This window comes from Symphalangus syndactylus, chromosome 1, assembly GCF_028878055.3.
Source record: "Symphalangus syndactylus isolate Jambi chromosome 1, NHGRI_mSymSyn1-v2.1_pri, whole genome shotgun sequence".
Lineage (NCBI taxonomy): Eukaryota > Metazoa > Chordata > Mammalia > Primates > Hylobatidae > Symphalangus > Symphalangus syndactylus.
In genome coordinates this window covers 158,678,735-158,702,696 of record NC_072423.2, presented here as the reverse complement: position 1 = coordinate 158,702,696, position 23,962 = coordinate 158,678,735, and the positions used below count along the sequence as shown (strand labels likewise).

The 23,962-nt window shown below is 46.6% G+C and overlaps 1 protein-coding gene across 5 annotated transcripts in view; it reads left to right on the top strand.

Moving 5' to 3' along the window:
• Positions 1-23,962, top strand: part of DLGAP2 (DLG associated protein 2) — a 926,579-nt gene that overhangs the window by 512,413 nt on the left and 390,204 nt on the right. For all 5 annotated transcript variants that reach the window (XM_055289522.2, XM_055289532.2, XM_063638236.1 and 2 more), the window contains one exon: positions 7,869-7,901. In XM_055289522.2, coding sequence (XP_055145497.1) covers positions 7,869-7,901 — 33 coding nt within the window. The remainder of the gene's footprint in view (positions 1-7,868; positions 7,902-23,962) is intronic.

Genomic DNA, 23,962 nt, shown 5'->3' with positions numbered 1-23,962 from the left:
GGTTGAATAATACTGAGACCTTGTTTTTCCTTAGAGATTTTAATAAGTTATTTAACTTTCCTGTCTTTTCTTTTTTTTTTTTTTTTTTTTTTTGAGACAGAGTCTTGCTCTGTCACCTTGGCTAGAGTGCAGTGGTGCGATCTCGGCTCACTGCAACCTCTGCCTCCCAGGTTCAAGTGATTCTTCTGCCTCAGCCTCCTGAGTAGCTGGGACTACAGGTGCATGCTGCCATACTCGGCTAATTTTTGTATTTTTAGTAGAGATCGGGTTTCCCCATGCTGGCCAGGCTGATCTTGAACTCCTGACCGTGTGATCGCCTGCATCGGCCTCCCACAGTGCTGGGATTACAGGCGTGAGCCACCTTGCCCAGCAGTCTTTCTTAGGCTAAGCTTACCCTGAAAATAAATCTGCTCCCCAGAAACACCCCAAAGTCAGATATGGCATTTCAGGACGTGACAGTGGCGAGCAGAGAGGCTGAGCCGTGAGCTCACAGTTTGTCTCCAGAGCAGTTACAGTGCTGGGTCTGCACGCCGTGCACGTCCTCCTGCCACAGCTGCGGGGGTCACGGGCTCCACAGTGAAAGCTCTGGGAGCTGGAGACATCCTGTGTTGATCGCAGCCGCCCCCAGCACGTGGAGCAACACTAGGACTGTGGTAGATGGTCAGTCATATTCACTGAAGGAAGAAGGGAGTGAATGAATGTCTTCTCTAAGGATAGCTGAGCCTCCGTGCGTCCCTCTGGCGCTCACATGAGGATCCCGAGCAGGTAGTTATCTCGGACCGGAAGCAATAGCTTCGGGCAAAGAGAAGACGCGCTCCCTCCCTGTCTGTGCATCTGACTTTCAAGGTTGTTCCTACGGTTCATTGCTTTATTAAAGCCAGTCACTCCTGGGTTTGCCTTCACGTTGTTTCACTTCATTAAAAAAAAAACTGAATGAGACTTGAATTTGAATACAATTAAGTAATTGAAGGAACTATCCTACACACGATTTGTTAGTTAACATTGGAGGACACTTATGTCGGCGTGCTTCCTGATTACAGTCAGGCGCCAGGTAACAACGGGGTGACGCTCTGAGAAACATATCGTTAGGCAGCTCTATTGTGTTGTCTTCACTTGTACAAATTTAAGGGATACAAGCACAGTTCTGTGACCTGGGTACGTGGCACAGTGGTGAAGTCTGGGTGAGTATTTAGGGGTTGGCTTTGTGCTACGTGTATTTTTTCTTTATACATCAGCTATCTGCAGTTTAAACATCGGTTTTCAAATTAGAAATTAACCCATGTTCACGAGAATGTTACTTTGTATTCTTGTCTCCTTTCCATAACCCGTGCAACCAGCAATATTGTCACTACAATTTCTCCCTGAGAAATAACTTCTAAAAATTTACTGTCATCCTGGACTTTCACTTAGCATTTATAAATATACATGACTAGTGTTATTAGAATATTATCAATGACTGTCTCCTAGCATAGTACCTGACACAAGGTAGGTTTTCTATGAATATTAAGTCAGTATTAAAGAATACACATCCAAAAATATTTTTAAAAATGAGATAGTGTTTTACCTTTTGCTCTTTCTGTTTTTAATGTTGGATACTTTTCCATTTGAGCAGGTAAGATTCAACAGCATCCACAAATTATATTTGTTGATTTATTTTTGTGACAGGGTCTCTCTCTGTCCCCCAGGCTGGAATGCACTGGTGTATTTTGGCTCACTGCAGCCTCAAATTCCCAGGCCTAGGTGATCCCACCTTGACCTCCCAGAGTGCTGGGATTATAAGTGCAAGCCACAGTGCCTGGCTGAAGTATAAGTTATTGAAGCATCACTCAGTTGATGATGAGTGGAGTTTTTGGCCTCTGTGTCAGGTCATGTTGGAATGCAGTCGTTATCGTGGAGTCAGGTCATCGTGTCATACAGCCATGTGGCCATGTTGTCATGTAGTCATTGTCATACAGTCACGTTGTTATCTTGTGCTAGGGTCATGGTGTCCCATAGTCACGTCACATCATCACACTGTTGCACGGCCGTGTCCTGTAGGTGTGTTGCATATTCTCCCATTATGTTGTCTTAGGGTCATGTGTCCTATAGCCACGTCACAGTATTGTGTTGTCATGTGAGCCTGTTTTCCCACAGTCATGTTGTCCCGGGTCATGGTGTCACAGTCATGTCATGTCACAGTTGTTACACGGTGGTGTTGTCACATGGGTGTGTTGCGTTGTCCTGGGTCCTGGTGTCACAGTCATGTCATCACCATGGCACACTGTGGTGTTGTCACATGGGTGTGTTGCGTTGTCCTGGGTCATGGTGTCACAGTCATGTCATCACCATGGCACACTGTGGTGTTGTCACATGGGTGTGTTGTGTTGTCCTGGGTCACAGTGTCACAGTCACATCTTGTCACACTTGTCACACTGGTGTCATGTGGGTGTGTTGTGTTGTCCTGGGTCACAGTGTCACAGTCACGTCATCACCATGTCACAGTGTGGTGTTGTCATGTGGGTGTGTTGTGTTGTCCTGGGTCATGGTGTCACAGTCACCATGTTACATGGTGATGGTGTCATGTGGGTGTGTTGTGTTGTCCTGGATCACGGTGTCACAGTCACCTCATCACCATGTTACATGGTGGTGTTGTCACATGGTGTGTTGTGTTGTCTCACAGTCATGTCCTGCGTCCTGGTGGCCCACGGTCGTGTTATATCAGTTGCTTGCATGAGTGAGGGCCTTTTCACATAATGTGGACAAAGGGTCATAGTTTCGTGCTCTCTGCTGTGTGAGAAGTGCTAGCGAGGCCGCCGGGTGTCATGGCTGGGCAGTGGCCATGGCGGCCTGGCAGGCCTGCTGTCATCTAGAGCTCCTGTTGAAGCGTGGCTGGATGCGGTGCCTCCAGGTGGGTGCTGACATGGAGTCTTTCTTGATGAGCACAGCAAAGGATCCTGTCGTGTGCTCGGAGACTTGGAAGAGGACAGACGTTGGCGGTTTTCTCTGTCTCTTAGTCACTGTGGCAGCTGGAGGGAGGCAGAGGAGGACAGAGGACGGGGGAGGCAACAAATTAGTGCAATTGTCACAGCAGCCCAGTGCTGGGCCTCGTATCTAGGTACCCCCACGGGCCTCCCAGCACTGGCCCTCATCCCGCTGTCCCTCCGCTGCCTGCACAGCCCAGCCTACGGCAAATGCCGCCCACGCCCAGGCCTGTCCCCGCGTGGCTTCCTGCAGAAGGAGCACAGATGCTCTTTGCATTCACGCCTAGGTTGGAACCAGCCTCAGGAAGGCGGTACCCATCCCCAGCAACGCTGAGCTTGTCTTCGCCCTGAGGACCTCCAGCCAAGGGCCCGGGCTGTGTCCACCACACATGGCTGCAGCAGCTGGGTGGTTCCCGTGTGTGCCGTTTCTTCCTGGGGCTCCAGGAGAGCTGCCAGGGCTCCTTTATCTCCCGACTCCTTCGGCTGCTACTGCGCACCCCTCCCCGGGTTGGTGTCAGGAGGGAGGGCGGGTGCCGCGGAGGCCGACTCCATGCAGAAGCCAGAGATAGCGTGCACTAGGCTTCACAGACCTCAAAGCTGCCTCTCCAAAAATATGTGCCTAAATTTAGGGTAGTCTCCAAAGATAAAATGCTCTATGAATTTACACAGGAGATGCTGCAGTTTCCTCTTTTCTAGGAGATTAAAATAAGGCACCTTGTGCCAGAAAACACTGGGCTGGGCATTTGCTGTTCACGTCTGGAGCTTGGGGAATGAGCCGGTTCTCAGTGGGCCGCGTGTGGTGGAGGTTCAGGTTCAGGTACACAAAACCATGAGACAGATTACTCCATCTGTGTCAATTAGCATAGATCAGAGTGGTCTTCTCCTAATTTAAGTGAGACTCTGCACTAATGATGATGAATCCACAGTGTATTGAGGTTAATTCTTCCCTACGTTGTGAATATTTTTTAATGGGTGTTCCCTGGGGAAGAATTCATTGAAAGGGTCCATGCTGCTGTTAGTAAGCTTGCTGTGTGTTCAGCTTGCTGGGTGATTTTAAACATATGTGACCTGTGGTGAAGATGAACTCTGTGGGGAAAGCCTTGAATCTGTCGTCAGTTTTGACGCACATTTTGGCTCGCGTTGGACGAGAGGTGCGGAACCACAGTCTCTCTCTGATCCATGTCTGAGTAAGCCACCTCATGAGGCTTCCAGTCCCTCCTGGGGGCATGGAGTAGGGACAGCCATGGCCAGGGGGGCCGAGTTGAACCCGGTGTTCCTGTGGGCTCAGCACTGAGGGCTGGTCACAGATCCCACCGTTGTGGGTCTCAGTGTGCCTCTCTCTTCCCTGAAATCAGTGCCTCCCACAGGCACCGTGGTGAAGCTGGCATCTGCCCTGCCCTGGGGGAACCGCGGGCACATCCAGGACTCTGCTCTGTCCCCGTCATGTGGCCTCTGATGGGCCCATCAAGGCGTTATGGTCTCCTCCATGTGGGAGGCCAGAGTGGATCCTACAGTTCCTGACACATGTGTTCACTCCGTGTTCCTGAGTGTCCTGCCAAGGTCTCAGTGGTTACATTTAGGAACTACTTATTTAAATAAGATGAAGTGGACTCCTATGTCGTGGGCCTCCTCGGAGCCTCTAGTTTGGGAGTGGCTCTCATGAACTTACCATGGGGGCGATAATTGGCAGCACTGACTTTTTGTTTGGGGAAAATAACGATCTGTGGCCTAAGACAGCTTCTCGCATCTCGATTCCAAAATAGGCTTTCAGAGCCTCGTGCTCTCATTTAAAGCAGTTTTTTGTCCGTATGACTCAATGGCGTCTTTCCTGGGAACTTCCTGCCTCAGGACGAGACGAAAAATCCCTTTTGGGTTTCGGGGGTCGAGTGAGTGTGCAGAGTTGTTGACTTTTGGATTTTAGCTTCCCTGGCCCATGTAGTTCACTGCACTCCCGCAAAGACCGCTCCTGACTTTTTCTCCGTGGGCCTCACTCCCTGGCCCTCTCATCCTGCCTGGGTGCTATGTGTGTGCCTTCTCCTGCCTGGGTGCTATGTGTGTGCCTTCTCCTGCCTGGGTGCTGTGTATGTGTCCTCTCCTGCCTGGGTGGTGTGTGTGTGTGTCCTGTCCTGCCTGGGCGCTGTGTGTGTGTCCTGTCCTGCCCGGGCGCTGTGTGTCTGTCCTGTCCTGCCCAGGCGCTGTGTGTGTGTCCTGTCCTGCCTGGGTGCTGTGTGTGTGCCTTCTCCGGCCTGGGTGCTGTGTATGTGTCTTCTCCTGCCTGGGTGCTGTGTGTGTGTCCTCTCCTGCCTGGGTGGTGTGTGTGTGCACAGGGACACAGTCATGTCCGCGCCTGCTGCAATCAGATGCCCGCGTGGGGAGTCTCGCCTTGGAAACTGAGGGGAAACTGACTGTGGGCCCTCTGTTCCCAAGCGAGAGGCCCTCTGCTCCCCACTTTCTGCAGAATTTGTGAAGGGGTGGTGCCTGCGTTTCCAGGTTAACTGAAGCTGAGGGTCTGCTTCAGTGATGGCAACGATGGGATGGCCCAAGCCTGAGCTGGCTGCCCCGTGTCCCCTCGGTGACAGGAGCCCCGCCTCCCTCCACAGGCTTTGTGAATGGTAGTGGCTGGGATTGAGGTGGCCCCGTGCGTGGACCATGGCCTGCCCCATTCCTCTCAGACAGAGCAGTGTGGCCCTGGGCCCAGGGCTCCTGTGTCCGACGGCCGCTCCTTCAGGTCCTGCCCTGCGGCCCCGACGTCTTCTGTCCCCTCCCCTACACCGGCGCCCGTGAAGGCAGGTGGAGTCAGAAGTGTCCACCCCGCGGCATGTGGCTCTGTCTCCCCGAAGTCGGGAGAGCTCAGTAGAGCTGTCAGTCACAGTTTTAAAGGACGATTCATGCTCTTTCCTTTCCACCAACCCTCTCCCGCTCACCCACAGAGCCCGACCTGCCACACACATGGCTCCCACGTGGGGTCTGTCCCCACCCCGCCCAGCCACCAAGGTCACCTTCCAAAGGAACCATGACAGCCTGTGAGGCTCTGCCTCAGAATCCCTTGTTGCCTCCTAATTTTTATTTTGAACAACACCTCAACTCCCTTGTTAATGTTCCGCTCCCTCCTGAATGCTCTCCGCTCACCTCCCTGCCTGCCCCTCCACCCCCCACCCCATCCTTCCGGGCAGGTGCTGCTGCTGCTGCTGTCCCCTTCCTGTCCAGCTTGTCCGTGCCTTTTCTGGGACGTCTGTGCTCCCTCCCCAGATTCCTATTTAAAATACTGCTTGTCCTTCAAGGTTCAGGCCAGATGGCATCACATGGCATCTCCTCTGTGGGCCCTGGGCTGTCACATGGGATGGCAGAGTATGTGCCTCTGTGGCTGCTGTGTAGGGGCCATTGTCTTTCTGAGGGCTTCTGCAGGCCAGCGCTGATGTGGAAGAGCCGGTGTCCTCCCGAGGGCTTCTGCAGGCCAGCGCTGGCGTCGAAGAGCCGGTGTCCTCCTGAGGGCCTCTGCAGGGCAGCGCTGGCATGGAAGAGCCGGTGTCCTCCCAAGGGCCTCTGCAGGCCAGTGTTGGCGTGGAAGAGCCGGTGTCCTCCCAAGGGCCTCTGTAGGCCAGCACTGGCGTGGAAGAGCCGGTGTCTTCCTGAGGGCCTCTGCAGGGCAGCGCTGGCGTGGAAGAGCCAATGTCCTCCCAAGGGCCTCTGTAGGCCAGCGCTGGCGTGGAAGAGCCGGTGTCTTCCTGAGGGCCTCTGCAGGGCAGCGCTGGCGTGGAAGAGCCGGTGTCCTCCTGAGGGCCTCTGCAGGGCAGCGCTGGCGTGGAAGAGCCGGTGTCCTCCCGAAGGCCTCTGCAGGCCAGCGCCGTCCCTGCAGCCTTGATATCTGATGCACATGCTCATTCCCCCTCCCACCCTTGTGTACTCAGGGTCCTTGACACTAGTTCAGGGCTTGGGGGTTGGGTCACCTGCCCGCATGTTCTCAGGAAAGTGGATGGAAGCTGGCTTTGAGCTCAGGCCTACCCGGCCCCCAAGTCTGAATTCTTTCTCACGAAGACCTTGGACTTGTGTGTCTGTGCACTTGCTACAGCTTCCTTGTGTGAGGATCACCTGTAAATGCCACGCTCCCACAGTGTCTGTGTCTGTTCTGCAGGCAGAGCCAAGTTCATAGTCACTGAGGGACCTACTTAAATGGGACTCAGTACCCATGGATCTTAGTGTTTCCCTGAAAGATAATACACATTTGCTCATAACTTTTGTGCCTGAAAGGAGATGTAAGAGAGCTGTAGCTAAAGTCAAGTTTTCAGTATTGAAACTGGGATAAAATATACCATTCTTATTTCATCTAAGTAATTTGTGTTCAGCCATATATAATTAAGAAAGTATGTTTGCTGTGTGCATATGATAGGTCGTTATATCCAAACACCGCATGTTCTCATTCATAAGTGGGAGTTGAACAATGAGAACACATGGACATAGAGGGGAATATCACACACTGGGGCCTGTCGAGGGGTGGTGGGGGGTGAGGGGAGGGAGAGCATTAGAACAAATACCTATTGCATGTGGGGCTTAAAACCTAGACGATGGATTGATGGGTGCAGAAAACCACCATGGCACGTGTATACCTATGTAACCTGCACGTTCTGCACGTGTATCCCAGAACTTAGTAAAATTTAAAAAAATTTTTTTATAAAGTCTCAAAAGTAAAAATGTAATCTGTAAAACATTTGCCAGGGGTAGCTTTTGAAATAAAAGTTGCTGGCGTGCAAGGTCAGAGCTGGCTTTGTTTATGGAGGGGTCCACTGGTTCTGGCGTGGTCAAGTGGCGTCATCTTAAAGTTGTAGTTTTGTTGTTGCTGATACTGAATCTTTTTAACTGCATGGTTGAGACCCCGTGGGTGTAACAGCTTCTCTCTGTCTCTGTTTTCAGAATCACAGTGCACGCTCTGCGGGGAGCCGGAAGGTGAGTACCTGACATGCTGCCTGTGGTGGGTAGGGGTCCGCGCAGCTCACAGGTTTGTGGCTGGCGACAGTCTGCCATGGAACGTGTTAGAAAGAACCTTGAACATTGAGGATGCGGTCTGTGTGCTGTTTGATACGAACGTGAGTAAAATAATTGAAGCAAAGTGCAGGGTGAGTGTTAGGACTGAGCAGCTCGCCTCTGAAGAAGAATTGGCTTTACCATCAAATTGCAATATTTTCTTTATTTTTTTTTGTTCTGGATCGATAAATTTCCGTCAGCTTCTGCGAGGTAACAGATGCTGATAGAGGCTTATTGGCTTTAAGTGCATTCGCCAAGGTACCAACGAGCCGCAGGCGGAGTCGGATCTGGGAAGCCGATCCCGACTGCCAGTGGTTTAGCCTGAGAGTGTGTGGGGCCTTTGCTGGCCGTGAGTGATGTTCATCAGTGTTGCTTATTTAACTTTCTGCGCAAGTCTCATGTGTTTAAAGGACGCGGCAAAGTAGGGCCCTTGAGTCTGTCATTTGTTGACTGTTTGCAATTAGTGAAAGCCAGCATTGATGTAATATTTTTCAGTGGTCTAATTAGAAAGAATAAGGAAAATGTGATAAGCACCTGACCCCTATTAATGGGGACTCTGAATTAACTGGCGCTTTGATTTCGAGGTCTGCTTTCAGCACAAAGAGGCAATTTGGCTAGAAAACGAGTCAGCCTCGGGGAACTCGGGACACAGCCAACCCCAGGAATGTGCCGTTGGGTCAGAGCCCAGCCCAACTCTGTTCCCACGGTGAGAGATGGGGAGAGATGATCCCAACGCGTGACTCTAAGGGCCGAATATTAAAGGCCTCTGTATACTCAGGGCCACAGAAGCTCAATTGTGTCCACTGGAAAGGCTCTTACCCGCAACTTAAAACATAAAAATGAAAAAGTCAGTATAGGGTTAACTTGGAACTTCTGTCAAACACTTAATTCCCTCATTTGGTGCTTAAGGGAAGTATGACAAGGTTTTAAAACCTTTTCCTGGGTCATTTAGTAGGCGTGGAATGCACAGATATATCCATGGTAAAGTCAGTTACTGTACATTTTTAAATCTTAAGCTTCACTTTCATGCAAAACATCAGACTTTGGACCCCTGACGTTTCCAGAGTCAAAAGTAATGTGATGTTTTAGAGTCAGGTGAGTGGGGACTGTTTCCGGGTGGAGCCTGGGCTGCTGGTCTGGGTGTGACAGAGGCCGCCTGTGATGGGGAAGCCACAGGTCCTTTCCCCTGGAGACCCCAAGGCTGCTGCAGGGGATGATGAAATTCTGCAGTCTGTCTGTTGGGTGTTTGAAAGCTTTATTATTTCTGATCATTATAACTTCCGTTGCCATTCCCACCAGGGAAAGCATATCATGCTTTGAGTTGATTTTTCATTCTCTTTCCCCCAACCCCTTACCGAGAGTTTTTAGTGTGTGAGAGAAACTGTGAAATATAAAACCTTGTAAATAGTGGTTTAAACACATTGCATCTTGCTTTTCGTCTACTTGTTTCTAATAACAAATGTCTGTCTCTGCCAAGGACAGTGGCCCATTTGGGGTGTGTTTTTTTGTCACGTGCCACTTAGTACTGTCACAAAAGAAGAGTTTTTTCCCAGTAAGTCAGAATCCGTGATGTTTGGAGGCGAGGGTTTGGAGCGAATGAAGGCCGGTCAATCACCCCGGAGTCCTGGCTGAGGGATGGGTATTGCATGAATTCTGGGGACATTCTAGGTCATGGGATTGACTCTAGAAAGGACCTCGGCTCGCCCAGGCTGACTTGAGGTGACCATAGTTGTCCAGAGCACGGGGAGGTGAGCTGGCTCCATCAGTGCACTCCAGCCTTAGGTCTGTGACCTCTCAGGCCCAGCACCACTGACGTCAGACCAGAGTGCGTGGTCCTGGACAATCCCAGGGTCACTTCCCCTGGTCACCTGCCTTTGATCGGCCTCCACATCACACACAGTGTCGGCTCCCAGCAAATGTGTGACAGTGGCATGAGGAGGGGAAGAAATGTGTTCGTTCCTGCCCCAGAGGGCAGGTCAGCTTCCAAATCTTTAAAGCGAGACAGACTGGGAGGGCAGGTCAGCTTCCAGACCTTTAAAGCGAGACAGACTGGGAGGGCAGGTCAGCTTCCAGACCTTTAAAACCAGACAGACTGGGAGGACAGGTCAGCTTCCAGATCTTTAAAGCGAGACAGACTGGGAGGACAGGTCAGCTTCCAGATCTTTAAAGCGAGACAGACTGGGAGGGCAGGTCAGCTTCCAGATCTTTAAAGCGAGACAGACTGGGAGGGCAGGTCAGCTTCCAGACCTTTAAAGCGAGACAGACTGGGAGGACAGGTCAGCTTCCAGATCTTTAAAGCGAGACAGACTGGGAGGGCAGGTCAGCTTCCAGACCTTTAAAACCAGACAGACTGGGAGGGCAGGTCAGCTTCCAGATCTTTAAAGCGAGACAGACTGGGAGGGCAGGTCAGCTTCCAGATCTTTAAAGCGAGACAGACTGGGAGGGCAGGTCAGCTTCCAGACCTTTAAAACCAGACAGACTGGGAGGGCAGGTCAGCTTCCAGACCTTTAAAACCAGACGGACTGGGAGGGCAGGTCAGCTTCCAGATCTTTAAAGCGAGACAGACTGGGAGGGCAGGTCAGCTTCCAGACCTTTAAAACCAGACAGACTGGGAGGGCAGGTCAGCTTCCAGACCTTTAAAACCAGACAGACTGGGAGGGCAGGTCAGCTTCCAGATCTTTGAAGCGAGACAGACTGGGAGGGCAGGTCAGCTTCCAGACCTTTAAAACCAGACGGACTGGGAGGGCAGGTCAGCTTCCAGATCTTTAAAGCGAGACAGACTGGGAGGACAGGTCAGCTTCCAGATCTTTAAAACCAGACAGACTGGGAGGGCAGGTCAGCTTCCAGATCTTTAAAACCAGACAGACTGGGAGGACAGGTCAGCTTCCAGACCTTTAAAACCAGACAGACTGGGAGGACAGGTCAGCTTCCAGATCTTTAAAGCGAGACAGACTGGGAGGACAGGTCAGCTTCCAGATCTTTAAAACCAGACAGACTGGGAGGGCAGGTCAGCTTCCAGATCTTTAAAGCGAGACAGACTGGGAGGGCAGGTCAGCTTCCAGACCTTTAAAACCAGACAGACTGGGAGGACAGGTCAGCTTCCACATCTTTAAAGTGAGACAGACTGGACTCCAAATAAGAAGACTCCCCCTGTCCGGTGGGGAGCCCCTCAGAAGTCGGGGGGCTCTCCAGCCGAGGGTGGGGGTGGGGTGGGGCTCGCTGCTCTGGCCTGCCCCTCCTCACTGGGCCACGGTTCTCTGAAGCCGCCCCGTGTTTCAGATGTACAAGTGCAGTTGCTCCAGATCAGGGAGGAGGAAGGGTTCGTGGCGAGGTCTCAGCTGTGCTTTAGTTTTTGCAAAGCGCTGTCATATGAATATTCATACATTTTTAAAATCATTTAAGTAATTAGTCTAAGTGAGAGCGGGCTGGGCGCAGAGAGTGGAATCTGAAATCAGCCTTTTTGTTCGGTAATTTCTTCGGCAGCTTCTGTGAGTTAACTCATAAATGTCGTGGCACAGAAATGACCAGCCAGAGGCTGGCGGCAGTGCGTGTGGCTTGGATGTGGGTGTGCAGCGCTCATTACATCCAGAAGGTTAAGCCACCACCTCATTTAGCGTCTCGCTTTCTTGTCAGAAAGCTGTTAACAGCCTTCCGTGGCTAAGCCAGTGAAGTGGGAAACACCTATTTGCATTTTTATGATTCATTCTTTCTGTGAGAGCTAGTTCTTTGGATACAGGTTGATACAGATTGAATAATTAGCCTGGCCTCAGATGATAATATCTGTCAAACGCGACCAGGGACAAAGTTTAGAGGATGCCGGAGACCTCAGAATTCTACAGTTGGGGAATCTCTATAATGGTGTGGCCTATTTTTCAGAGAACTTAAAATTTTAATTATTTATAAAATGTAGATCATGATCTCAATATGCAAATTACTTACATGTTCTGTATTACGAGGTTTTGAAACTTGTGAGACTATTTTTTCATGAGATAAAAATGTTTAATAGATTGATTGTTATTTATTGGTACCTTTGTTCCTACCAAGAATATACAGACAGCCCAACTCTAAATCCTTGAAATGCAGCGTGGAGTGAATATTGAGTGGCATTTTGGTTAAGGAGGGTCTCGATGCCATTTACAGGAATGCAGTTTCTGCAGCGTTCTGCTTTGCAGAGACCTCTCCTGATAATAATAAATTTACTCAGAACAATCTCAGTTGTCATAATAATTTGCCAATTTAATACTAAGACGGTCTCAATTTGTATCATTTTCATAGTGATTCTTGTTACCTTTTAGATAAAGGCAGTAACCAGTTACTATATAGCAACAAGATGGCATGCTGGTTTATCCTGACATAGCAAAAATCCGTGTGTGATATAATCTGTCAATTTAATATAGGAAAATAAGAGTACATGATTCTTTTTAAACTTTATTGACAGATACATGATACTACATGCTTTTCAACTAGAACACAGGAAAATTTATGGACATTGGGTGGGGCCACAGATGTCAGTTCATGGATTTGTCTGTTGGTTTACATTTTTATGGCTTGATTTGTCACCACAGCAGATGGATTTTCCAATGTGGGAAGACAGATAATGATGCCTGGTGGGGCCGGGAGAACGTATTTGAAATCCACAGCGATGTAATAACAGTGTCTTAGATCTGTGTTATTTGCCCCCATTAAAACTAAGAAATAAAATAAGCTATTAATATTATTATATAAATGTAGCATGAGAAAATGCTACAAAAATGTTGGGATACATTAACATGAAAGATTCTTTAGCAATTGAGGCCTTAAGATTGGAACTTTGAGAAGCAATAGATGATTGTGATGGCAGAAATATATATAGGATTATTTGGGTAATGTTTTAGAAATTCCAGGCTAAAAGAAAAATTCAAGTCTTAAAAAAAACTAAGTAGTTTAAGGTAAAATATTTTCTTTCTACATCTGTTTTCGTTTTTGTTGTTTTTACTTTCGTTACTGGAAAACACAGTCTGCATGCTGCCGTTGGAATTTTGGGAAGACGTACAGAATTTTATATTTTAGAATTTTGGGAAGATGTACAGAATCTTATATTTTAGAATTTTGGCAAGATGTACAGCACCTTATATTTTGGAATTTTGGGAAAACGTACAGAATCTTATATTTTAGAATTTTGGGAAGATGTACAGAATCTTATATTTTAGAATTTTGGGAAGACGTACAGAATCTTGTATTTTGGAATTTTGGGAAGATGTACAGAATCTTATATTTTAGAATTTTGGGAAGACGTACAGAATCTTGTATTTTAGAATTTTGGGAGGACGTACAGAATCTTGTATTTTAGAATTTTGGGAAGACGTACAGAATCTTATATTTTATCACAACTAGGAGGAACCCAGGCTACCTCTTCTCCCTTCATAACTCATAATCAAGAGATTGGGAAAGTTTGCCTGCAGTTAGTAGCATTAAGTTCTTGCTTTTTAAATACAAGATATTCAAGATTTTCCCCACAAGTGACTCGAAACAGTGCAGTCTCCTTAGTGGTTTTTTGTTTTTAACCTTAATTGAATACGTGCTGTCTTGACATTTTAAGACCTCTTAACAATTCTGGGGAAAAAATGGTAGGGTTGCTTCTTGAAATTGCATATTGAAGAGCTTAGAAAGTACCCCCAACCCTGTTCCCTGCTCTCTGTGGAGAGGGAGGACACCACCTTGTCAAAGAGAGCTGCCACCCTGTCTCTCTGAGACCATAGCTTTTTAATTGAACACTTTGGATAAAAATGATCTTTTCTGATTGCTATTTGTGGTTTTTAGTGATTATTGTTGCTTAAGAACTAAAAAGTTCAACTAATATTTGAAGGAAGACAGACTCAGCTCTAGCCAATCTGTCTTCTAGGACCTGAACATGGTTAGGGTTTTAGTGGAAATCAGAAAACAGTCTCTAGGGTGAGAGACAGAATACTGCTCCTCTCTTAGTCTAGATGGAAGACTGAGTTGACCCCTGTCCCATGCCCACTAAGAATAAATAAAATGCTGTACAATATGTAACAAAATTTATTTCAGTGAATAGTTGAGCTTGGATGAAAACAAAAGAAAAGGGATCCCCTGAGCCCCAAGAACTAAGAAGGAATTCCAACCAGGGGATCAGCACGAGTTCCAGCTGCAGTCGCTCCTGAGATGCAATCCCAGAAAGGGGCCTGGGATGGGTCTGGGATTGCGGTCTGTGCCCTGTGAGGCAGGGGTGGTGGAAACACTGGAATTGAGACTCTTGAATCAAACCCAGACACTCACCCAGCTTCCCCATTTGTGAGACAGAACTGGGAAAATCATGCCTGAGAAAGTGTGGAGGAAGCTTGTTGCACATCCAGGGCCCTGGGTAGGATATAAAGTTACCAACGAGAAACGCACCCTCCAGGTATGGATCTGAGATCTGAATTTATATTACCTGTGTGTTGCAGAAGGACCACATGGTGACATTCATATGAAAGTTGTTCCAAAATCAGTTATGATTCTGTCAGAACCTAAGGGCTCTGGGAGAATCAAAATCACAAACTATCTACACGGAATTCTTGACAACATAGGGGTCAAAGGACTTCACTATAAAATAGTACCCACTTTAGATAAACATACAGAAAACAGTAAAACCCATATAAATAAACTTTAAGGAAGTGATATGGTTTGGCTGTGTCCCCACCCAAATCTCATCTTGAATTGTCACTCCCATAATCCCCACATGCCCCGGGAGGGAACCGGTGGGACGTAATTGAATCATGGGGGTGAGTCTTTCCCGTTCTGTTCTCATGATAGTGAATAAGCCTCATGAGATCTGATGGTTTTATAAAGGGCAGTTCCCCTGCACACATTCTCTTGCCTGCTGCCATGTAAGACATGCTGTTGCTCCTCCTTTGCCTTCTGCCATGATTGTGAGGCCTCCCCAGCCAAGTGGAAATCTGAGTCCATTAAACCTCTTTTTAAAAATAAATTACCCAGTCTCGAGTATTTCTTCATAGCTCTGTGAAAATGGAATAATACAGGCAACAAGAAGGCACAACAGGAGAATGAATAACCAAAGCCCTAGAAATAATAGACTTGCCTAGATATTGCATACATTTATAATTACTAAATAGATTTTCAAAAGAAACAGGAACCATAATGTAAGAAGTATCTATTATGAGGAAAGAAAGACTTCACAACAATCAGAATATCTGGAAACAAGATGGGTCATTTAAATTGACCACTATGTGGATATATTATTATAAAGTAGATTAGACAGAGCTGAAAAGAGAGTTGCCAAACTGGAAACTAGATATTAGGATATTACCTAGAACTTTGCATAAAAAATATGAAGGGAAATAGAGGAATTAAGATCCATGGAAGATGGCTTGAGAAACACAAACACATGTCTGGAATTAAATGAGAAATTAAAAAAGAATGGGGAGAAAGGAGAAGCAGCATTAGTTAAAGAAGTAAAGGCCAAGATTTTCCTAGAACTGAAGAAATGTTTTGAGCCTCTTTGATCTAAAGACTCCTAAGACTGAAGCCAGACAAGTACAGACACTCCCATACCTTCTAAAGTGAAACCACAGAATAGGAGACAAAGAATCAATAAAGCCAGAGAGAATACAGACAAATGTACTTGATTTTCAGGAGACTTTTTATAGTCAATACTGATGCCAGATGATGTTGGAATAATGTCTAAGAATTTCTGAGACAATAAAGAGGGTGAATAGAATACAAAATATTTAATGTAAAGGTGAATAGAAGAGGAGACAGGTAGGGGAGGGGAGAGAAAAAGGCTCAGACAACACAAAGCACATGGTAGGATGACTCAGGTATTTTTATAGATAAAATCATTGTTCAATGATAAAGGGAATCTGCTCCAAGAAGCTATAAGAACCATCTACTTTGTAATAGATTCAAGATATGCAAAGAAAAAAATAATTACAAGGAGAAACCAACAAATGAAAAATTATGACAGGAGACACCCTTGTCTAAGGACACAGAACCTCACTGAAGGGCGTGGGTCCCACCCAGGAAAAGCAGAGACGCTCTGAAAGGGGTTTCCCTGGCCCCAGCATTCCCAACAGGGACGCTATCTACTGTCTGCCAAAGGGGGTTCTTGCCAAGTTCACAAAGTTTAATTTTTTGCTTGACTTCAGTCCTTTTTTGGCTTATGTGGCATTTCAGGAAGCACTTACCCAAGCAGCTGTGCTTTTACTGGAAATATTAGCAGGACCCTTCTGGTTTCCAGATGAGCACAGATTCACCTGGGTGATATTCTCTCTATGGGGCAAGGTGTGGAGCAGGAAGCGGCATCTCTGCTGTCCCTTCCCAGGGTCCTCAGAAGCTCCAAGAGTCCCTCTCCCCATCACCTTGGTCTTTATGGCCAGCCATAAATAACTATTACCAAAGCATAAGTCAGATCATATCATTTCCTTCCTTAAATCCTGTCAGTTCCTCCTCTGTTGGATAAATTCCACATTTATAATCTTGGCCCTACTGGTCTGTCCAGTACTATTTGACCACATATGAAATACGCACCTTCTGTTCTCACTCACCACACACTGACATACACCTCCGTGGGTGCACCCGGGATGTTGAAGGCTTTAGGATAAAAGCATGATACAGTGACAAGAGAAGGAGGTGTTGAGTGCAGACCGAGTGTGTGTGTAGGTGTTTGTGTGTCTATTTTATAAACAAAGAGAACGCTATCGAGGAATACTTTGGAATCCGTCCTCTCTCCCCACCGTGTGTGCAGCTTCTGCTAGGATAATGAATGGCTTGCTCATTAATGCATTATCCCAGTAGAAGCTGCACACATGGTGGGGAGAGGGGATGTGTAATAGTTTGTATTAAAAATAAAAAGGGCACGGTGGCTCACGCCTGTAATCCCAGCACATCGGGAGGCCTAGGTGGGCAGATCACAATGTCAGGAGATGAAAACCATCCTGACTAACATGGTGAAATCCTGTGTCTACTAAAAATACAAAAACAAAATTAGCCAGGCGTGGTGGTAGGCACCTGTAGTCCCAGCTACTCGGGAGGCTGAGGCAGGAGAATGGCGTGAACTCGGGAGGCAGAGCTTGCAGTGAGCTGAGATCGTGCCACTGCACTCCAGACTGGGCAACAGAGCGAGACTTCATCTCTAAATAAATAAATAAATAAATAAATAAATAAAATAAAAAGGTCGTCTGGGCTCAGTGGCTCACGCCTGTAATCCCAGCCCTTTGGGAGGCCGAGGCGGTGGATCACTTGAGGTCAGGAGCTTGAGACCAGCCTGACCAACATGGTGAAACCGCATCTCTACTAAAAATACAAAAATTAGCCAGGTGTGGTGGTTGCCTGTAATCCCAGCTACTTGGGAGGCTGAGAATCACTTGAATCCAGGAGGTGGAGGTTGCAGTGAGCCGAGATTGTGCCACTGCACTCCAGCCTGGGAGACAGAGTGAAATTCCCACTGAAAATAAAATTAATGAATAAATAAATAGGTCTAGAAAAAGACCTCCAGGGTCAGCTCAGGTACCCTTTCCCTGATAAGACCCCCACGTCCTGCCTGTCACTGGCCCCCTCCGTAGCAACTCTGTTGGACTTCCTATGGCATCCTTCCCTTTTTCTCCTTTGCAGATGTCTGTTGGAGTAGAATGTGTGTCCGACGCTGAGCTCAGTGCTGGTTCTATGGGAACCCTGGGCAAGGGGGACTGATTTTTCCTCCATTACACCCACCCTAGTCCTCTGCATTTCATAGCCGTGCGTTTTTGAATCAAATGCATAAAGATGGCTTAATGGATATCTGTTCTTATTACAATATAAGTGCTGCATTTAGAATCAGAGGTGAAGCCAAAGCTATGAAATATGATAAGACAGAGTGAAACGGGGATGAATTGCACATACCATCTGGCGTCTGAGACTGCGACAATCACCCATTTATGCAGAATGATAAAAAATTCACAAATACACCCTAGTTTGCAAATTTCTTTCTTTTTAAGAAATAATATCCAAGATCAGAGGTTCAGGTATTCTGGCACTGAAACAATTTTACCTCAATGATAGGCTCAGGAATACATAAATATTTTATATTTTTGGTCACTGGGTAATTTAAACATCAGGCCATGGGTTTATTGTGATTGGAGAAAATACTCTCTATTTTCTTGTTGCTAAACATGCCTAATTGTTGAATTTTGAAGCCTATTTGGGAGATGGAAATATATGCAATTGCATGTTGAGGAAAAGAAATATTAGAATTATTCTCAGTAATTCCTGATAAGCTCATTTGCAATATTGAAAAAATCGGCCAAAGAGAGAAATTGAATGTGGGAGAGAGTCTGACAGCTGTCTTCCATGTTAGAGTGTTGCCATCTCCAAAGCAAGAACTATGTTTTAAAATTAGAACATCATTCATGCCATCTCACAAGAAGCATAAAATGCCCCCAATTAAATGTCTTTCCGTTGATCTGCTGAGAGTCAAGTATCCTTAAGAGAATTCTTACCATCTTCCTGAGCTCCAGGAATACAAAGATGTTGAGTGGTTATTAGATTTCCTGAGAGTTGCATGTCTCTGCAGAAGCCACATTATCTCACCTTACTACTTGTTTCTTTAAAAATTTAAAAACATTTCCTAATCATGAACGTCATGTTGCACCCTGGGAAATGTGAGCATTGTCCTGGGGTCTCACGCTGACGTGGCAGGTGCCAAGACATTTTCAAAGACAAAGAAGCTTTTATTTGACTTAGACTTTCAGGCTAAGTTGGCTTTGTGGCAGAATGACACGGCCAGAGCCAACAGCAGTGGGGCCCTCAGATCTATCTGCAGCTGATTCTGCAGGCGGCTCAGCTGTGGTCCTTGGTCTGAGATGAATCTTGGAGGGAGACCAGAGACAAGGAACAGAATTCCCTGATGAACCAGTAGGGCATACGGATGTGAATTCATCAAGTCTAAATATTCTGGGCTCCTAAGCAACTGCACATCAGCTCACCCCTTCATCGGTGGGCCCGTCTGCCCCTCTTCTCCGGGCCATGTTCGTTGCTGCTTCCTTCCCTGCCCTTCTTCTGGATTTTCTTCATATTTTCCTGCCTGCATTTCACAGCAGTAAATGAGTCCCAGGACACCATGCTGGGTGCTGGGAGGAGGAGCCAGAAGGTGTTCCAGCCTTGAGCTCCCAGCCTGCAGAGGCTCCTGGTACAGGGAGGACCGGACCTGCTAGAAAGACCACCCCGTGTGGCACCGTGGCTTCACAGAGCAGGTGTGGTGAGCCCAGGTCAGAGCCATCCATCTTCCTGTGACACTTGCTCCAGGGCTTGTGTTTATACATTTGAGCTGGGTTTTAGATATTCTTTGTCTGTTTATGTGACTGGGAGAAATAAGAAACGCTCCACCCTGAAACCCCGTATTATTGTGGCTGTGAATCCCTAATTGTGCCCTCCTCTCTGTTTGGTACATCTAACAATAATGTTACCAATTACAAAGGACTGAAATTTTTGCAGCACCCACCTTTGTAAAATGACCTTGGAAGGATAACACCCCAGAATAGAATGACTGTGCACCCCCCTCTCCCAGCCAATCTTGTGATCAGATGACCCAGAACTCAAGCTGTGAACCTAGAAATAAGCAAAAAAGGCTGGCGAGGAATTTTAGACACTGGCATTGTATTTTTAAAGCTAGAGAATAACTGTGGTGTAATGGGCGCGCCAGAAGCCCTGGAACCAAAAAGGCAAACTCGCTGCGTGACTCATTTTCTAAAAAAAATTGAACTAAATCTTCATCTCCTCTTCATGGACCATGGAGAGGCACATGAAGAATCCCGCGTGTGGAAGAAGTTGTGCATCTTGAAACTGGTTCTTCCTGGGTGGGGAGCGTTTTCGTCACAGGCCTTGCCCTTCTCAACATGCAGTAACGGGTGGTCTTTGCCCATTTCCTTTGGGGTTCTGGTCTCTCCTAATAAACTAGACCCTCTTCCTTCTCCCTGTGGACACCTGTATTCCACTCAGAGCCCACGTCTTGGTTGACTGACCATGATGCAAAGCTTTCTCCTGCTGGCCATGGGTTGCTTTGATTTTTAAAAACCGGATGGGTCTTGTCTCACCAAGATGGGAAGCCACGTGCAGGACGCTGTATTCAGTCAACAGCATGGGATTGAGAATATGAGAGCTGTGAACCGTATACACAGAAGGGACTTGGATCAACAGAGAAGCAACGTCTGCAGACGTGCTGGAACAACCGCTCTGAAAAATGTCCAGAAATAGAAGGAAAAGTAGCACCTGTGATGTGGGCAATGGGGAGAATGAATGTGGTTATTGATCATCACAGCCTCATTGACTTACAGGATGCAGAAGCATTTGTTTTGCTTTAAAAATCATTTTCAATGTACGTGTCCTCTGTTTCCACTCTTGCGTTACGTCCAAGATTGACTTTCCTCAGGAGAAATGCAGGCTTCAAGCCTAGTGGACAGAGTCAGGCCACCTGTTTGCCATTAATTCGAAGTAGGGGCTTCTTAAGAACGTAATTTCTCTGACTCTGAGGTTCTCCTGGTAAAATTTCATTTGCCTTAAATTGTGTGTCTCTGTGTGTGTCTATTTGTGTGTCTGTGCGTGTGTGTGTGTGTATCTCTGTGTGTGTGTCTCCCTCCCTCTGTGTGTCTCTGTGTGTGCCTACCTCTCTCTGTGTGTCTCTGTATGTCTACCTCTCTCTGTGTGTGTCTGCAGAGTGAAACCTCTGCTCTCAGGGTCTGTTTTTTTTTTCTGGATGTTCTACATAAATTTGGTTTCCACGACTGTATGCACCATTGACCTGCTACTTAGTAAAACTCTGTTTCTTGTTGTTAGACGTGTTGCAAAAAGGCAGATGGGAAGTGATTTTTTAAATTTCAGAATTGTAATGACGGATGACCCATTTCCTAATATTGCAATTCTCAAATTCTTTCCCCACGTCTTCATGAAATCAGTCATAGTTAATTTTGGCAGATTAACCATTACCAAATTAAATGACTGAATAATTAATTACATCATAAACCCACAAAAAAGAAAATATGTGAAAGGGGAAAATACCATAAATTGGGAGTCAAGATTAGCGCTAAACAGGCCTTGGTGAGAATCCAGCTTTCTCTACCTAGCACTGGGAGACCGCCAGCCAGCGGTGTGAGTTCACGGCATCTGGAGTCCTCAGCCGGGGGGGTGAAAGGGCGCCCATTTCAATGCGATTCTGAAAATTATGCTCTTTAAGCAGAATGCGTGGCACACAGTGGGGATGTAGTGACTTCTGTTTTACTTTTATTCTGGAGACTTGACTTTATGAACCTCTTTGTCCGTTTGTTGATTTTTCACTTCATGTGTCTTTGCCCCAAGCCCATTTATCAGGCATTATCCAAGTGCCGAGGAAACACCGGCACGAACGAGACAGTTGTACGTCCGAGAAACATCTGAAAATTCACTCAATAGTTGCAATAAAGAGTTGTAAATACAGCAGTAGTTGTAATGTAATGATGATGAATATTGATGTACTGTTTTATAAAAATGGTTCCCACAAGTGGTCAACTCATAGAAACAGGGTAGAGTGGTGTCTGCCAGGGCTCAGGGGGGAGGGGAAATGGGACAATGTTGGTTGAAGGCTACAAGCTTGTTGTTTAAGATGAATAAATTCTGCAGATCCAATTAGAATGATTTCTTTTTTAATTTTTATTTATTTATGAATTTATTTTTTAAGAGACAGAGTCTTGTTCTATCACCCAGGCTGGAGTGCAATGGTGCGACCTCAGCTCACTGCAGCCTCCACTGGGTTCAAGTGATTCTCCTGCCTCAGCTTCCCAACTAGCTGGGACTACAGATGTGGGCCAACATACCCAGCTAGTTTTTGTATTTTTTTTAGTAGAGATGGGATTTGACTACATGTTGGCCAGGCTGGTCTCAAACTTCTGACCTCAGGTGATCCGTCTGCCTCAGGCTCCCAAAATGCTGGAATTACAGGCATGAGCCACCATGCCTGGCCTAGAATGATTTCATTATTCTCCATTTTCTCGAATAAAAAATAAGAAAGTTATTGTAATCACATTTTAAAAGCAATTAGGATACCCTCATTTTAGGTAAAATGTAAGACAAATTGAATTTGAGTTGGTATTTCTGCAGTTAGAGATGGAAACATCAACTCAGTTTATGTGAGTGAATGTATACAATGCATAGCAGGTCCAGAGCGTGCAAGCATACTGTGGTAGGGGCCAAGGAATTTCCAAAAAGTGAGATCGAGCTGGAAAAGAAAGTTTTTCTATTTATAAAAGTTTTATATATTTAGAAGTTTTATGTATAGAAGTTATGTATGTATCTATATTAAACATTTTGTATATAGAAAACATATATTACATATAAACGTTTTATATAGAATATATATTCACATCTGTGTTCCACATAAATATATCTGTATATCATATAAATTCTGTAACATTTTAAACTTTGCTGTATGATCCTGCCAAAGCAATGCAAATGATTTCAGCTGTGGAAAGGAATAATCAGTGTGAAGCACCGGACATGGGAGAGGCATTTGATAAATGGTACGCAGGACCCCATGGGGAGGCCAGGCCTGAGGAGTGTGGTGTCGAGGTTTGAGGGTCTGAAGGACTCGGACCATGGGTGACTCTTCCCATCATGCTACAGATGTCTCTCTAGAGCTGTCTAAGAAGGTCCATGAGCTGCCGGCCTGCAAGATCCTCTCACTGTTGTAAACATCTGTAGAGGCTTTGGGGGCAGAAGGATGTGCAGTTTTCATCAGATTTTCATGGAGATCCATGACCACATAAAAGGTGGAAAGAGGAGCTTCCATGCTGTGGGTTATGGAACCTGGGAAGGCATGTTCAGAGTGTGCTGACATTCCAAAGCTATCTGAGTCCACCTCTGCCTTGAATGTCTCCAACAAAGTCCATTTGACCACGGGGGTTGATCCTGGTCTGGCTCCTGAATTTTTACCTCGGGCCCATTCTTATGATAAAAATGCGTAAATAATAGCTGTGGATAGATATGGAGAGCTGTCTCTGGAAGGTGTTTGTCTGAGTGGACCTGGCTGGGTTAGTCTACAGGGGGGCCCTGCCTTCAGCCACAAACACACATGCACCGTAATATCCAGTACTTGGGTGTGGAAAGAGGTGGGAGCAGCAGGAAGTCTTGGAGGAAGCTACGTGGGCTGCTCTGAGAGAGTCCTGCTGGGGACTCGAGTCCCTGCCGCCAGCTGAGCATTTGCTTGGGAGCATCAGGCACAGCTCACATCCCTAAATCAGCCCAGGTCACAGAGCTGGCTTATGGAGTGGACAACCAGGGGGTCAATGTGCCTTTACTTCCCACCTTAACTGGGCGAGGTTTATGCTCAAGATGGGTGACCAGGAGTCTCGAGCTGCAGCAGTTCACGCGCTCAGGTGTGGATAGCCGGCAGGAACATCCTGCTCTGCTGGTTCAGACGTGCCGTGATGGCTTTATCATGTGCAGAGGCAGCTCCATCCTTCCTGGAAGCCCCTGGCTCTGCATAAGCCCTTGGAGTTTATTGCAGGCAAATTTGGCCTGAATTTGAATTCAATCCAAATTCTCCAGCCCACGTGGTACCTCTGCTCAAAGCTGCTTCTAATGAATCAGGATATATGCTGCATGTTAAATTAAGATAAACTTGTTGTAGAATTCCCAGGGAGCTAAGTGGGATTCTGTTCAAAGAGCGAGAGGCTAGAATGACATTGGTGTAGAATTCAAGTGGGAGACTTTAAATGAAATTTATGGACTTTAATATCTTCATATATAGCCAGGAATCTGCTCTGACTCTGGACAATAAGGTGTGTGCTCACTAATGCTCTTTCTGATTTTGAAATCAGTTCCAAACCTGAGTCATTCAGTAACCACTTTTCATATATGAAAGTCTTGTCAGTTTAAATAATAGCTTTGAGATAAAATCATTAGAATTCTAACAGCATAACAGCTCTGTTCAGCATATCGGAATTGGCAAGAGTCAGATTTTTTTACATTTATAGATAATTTTA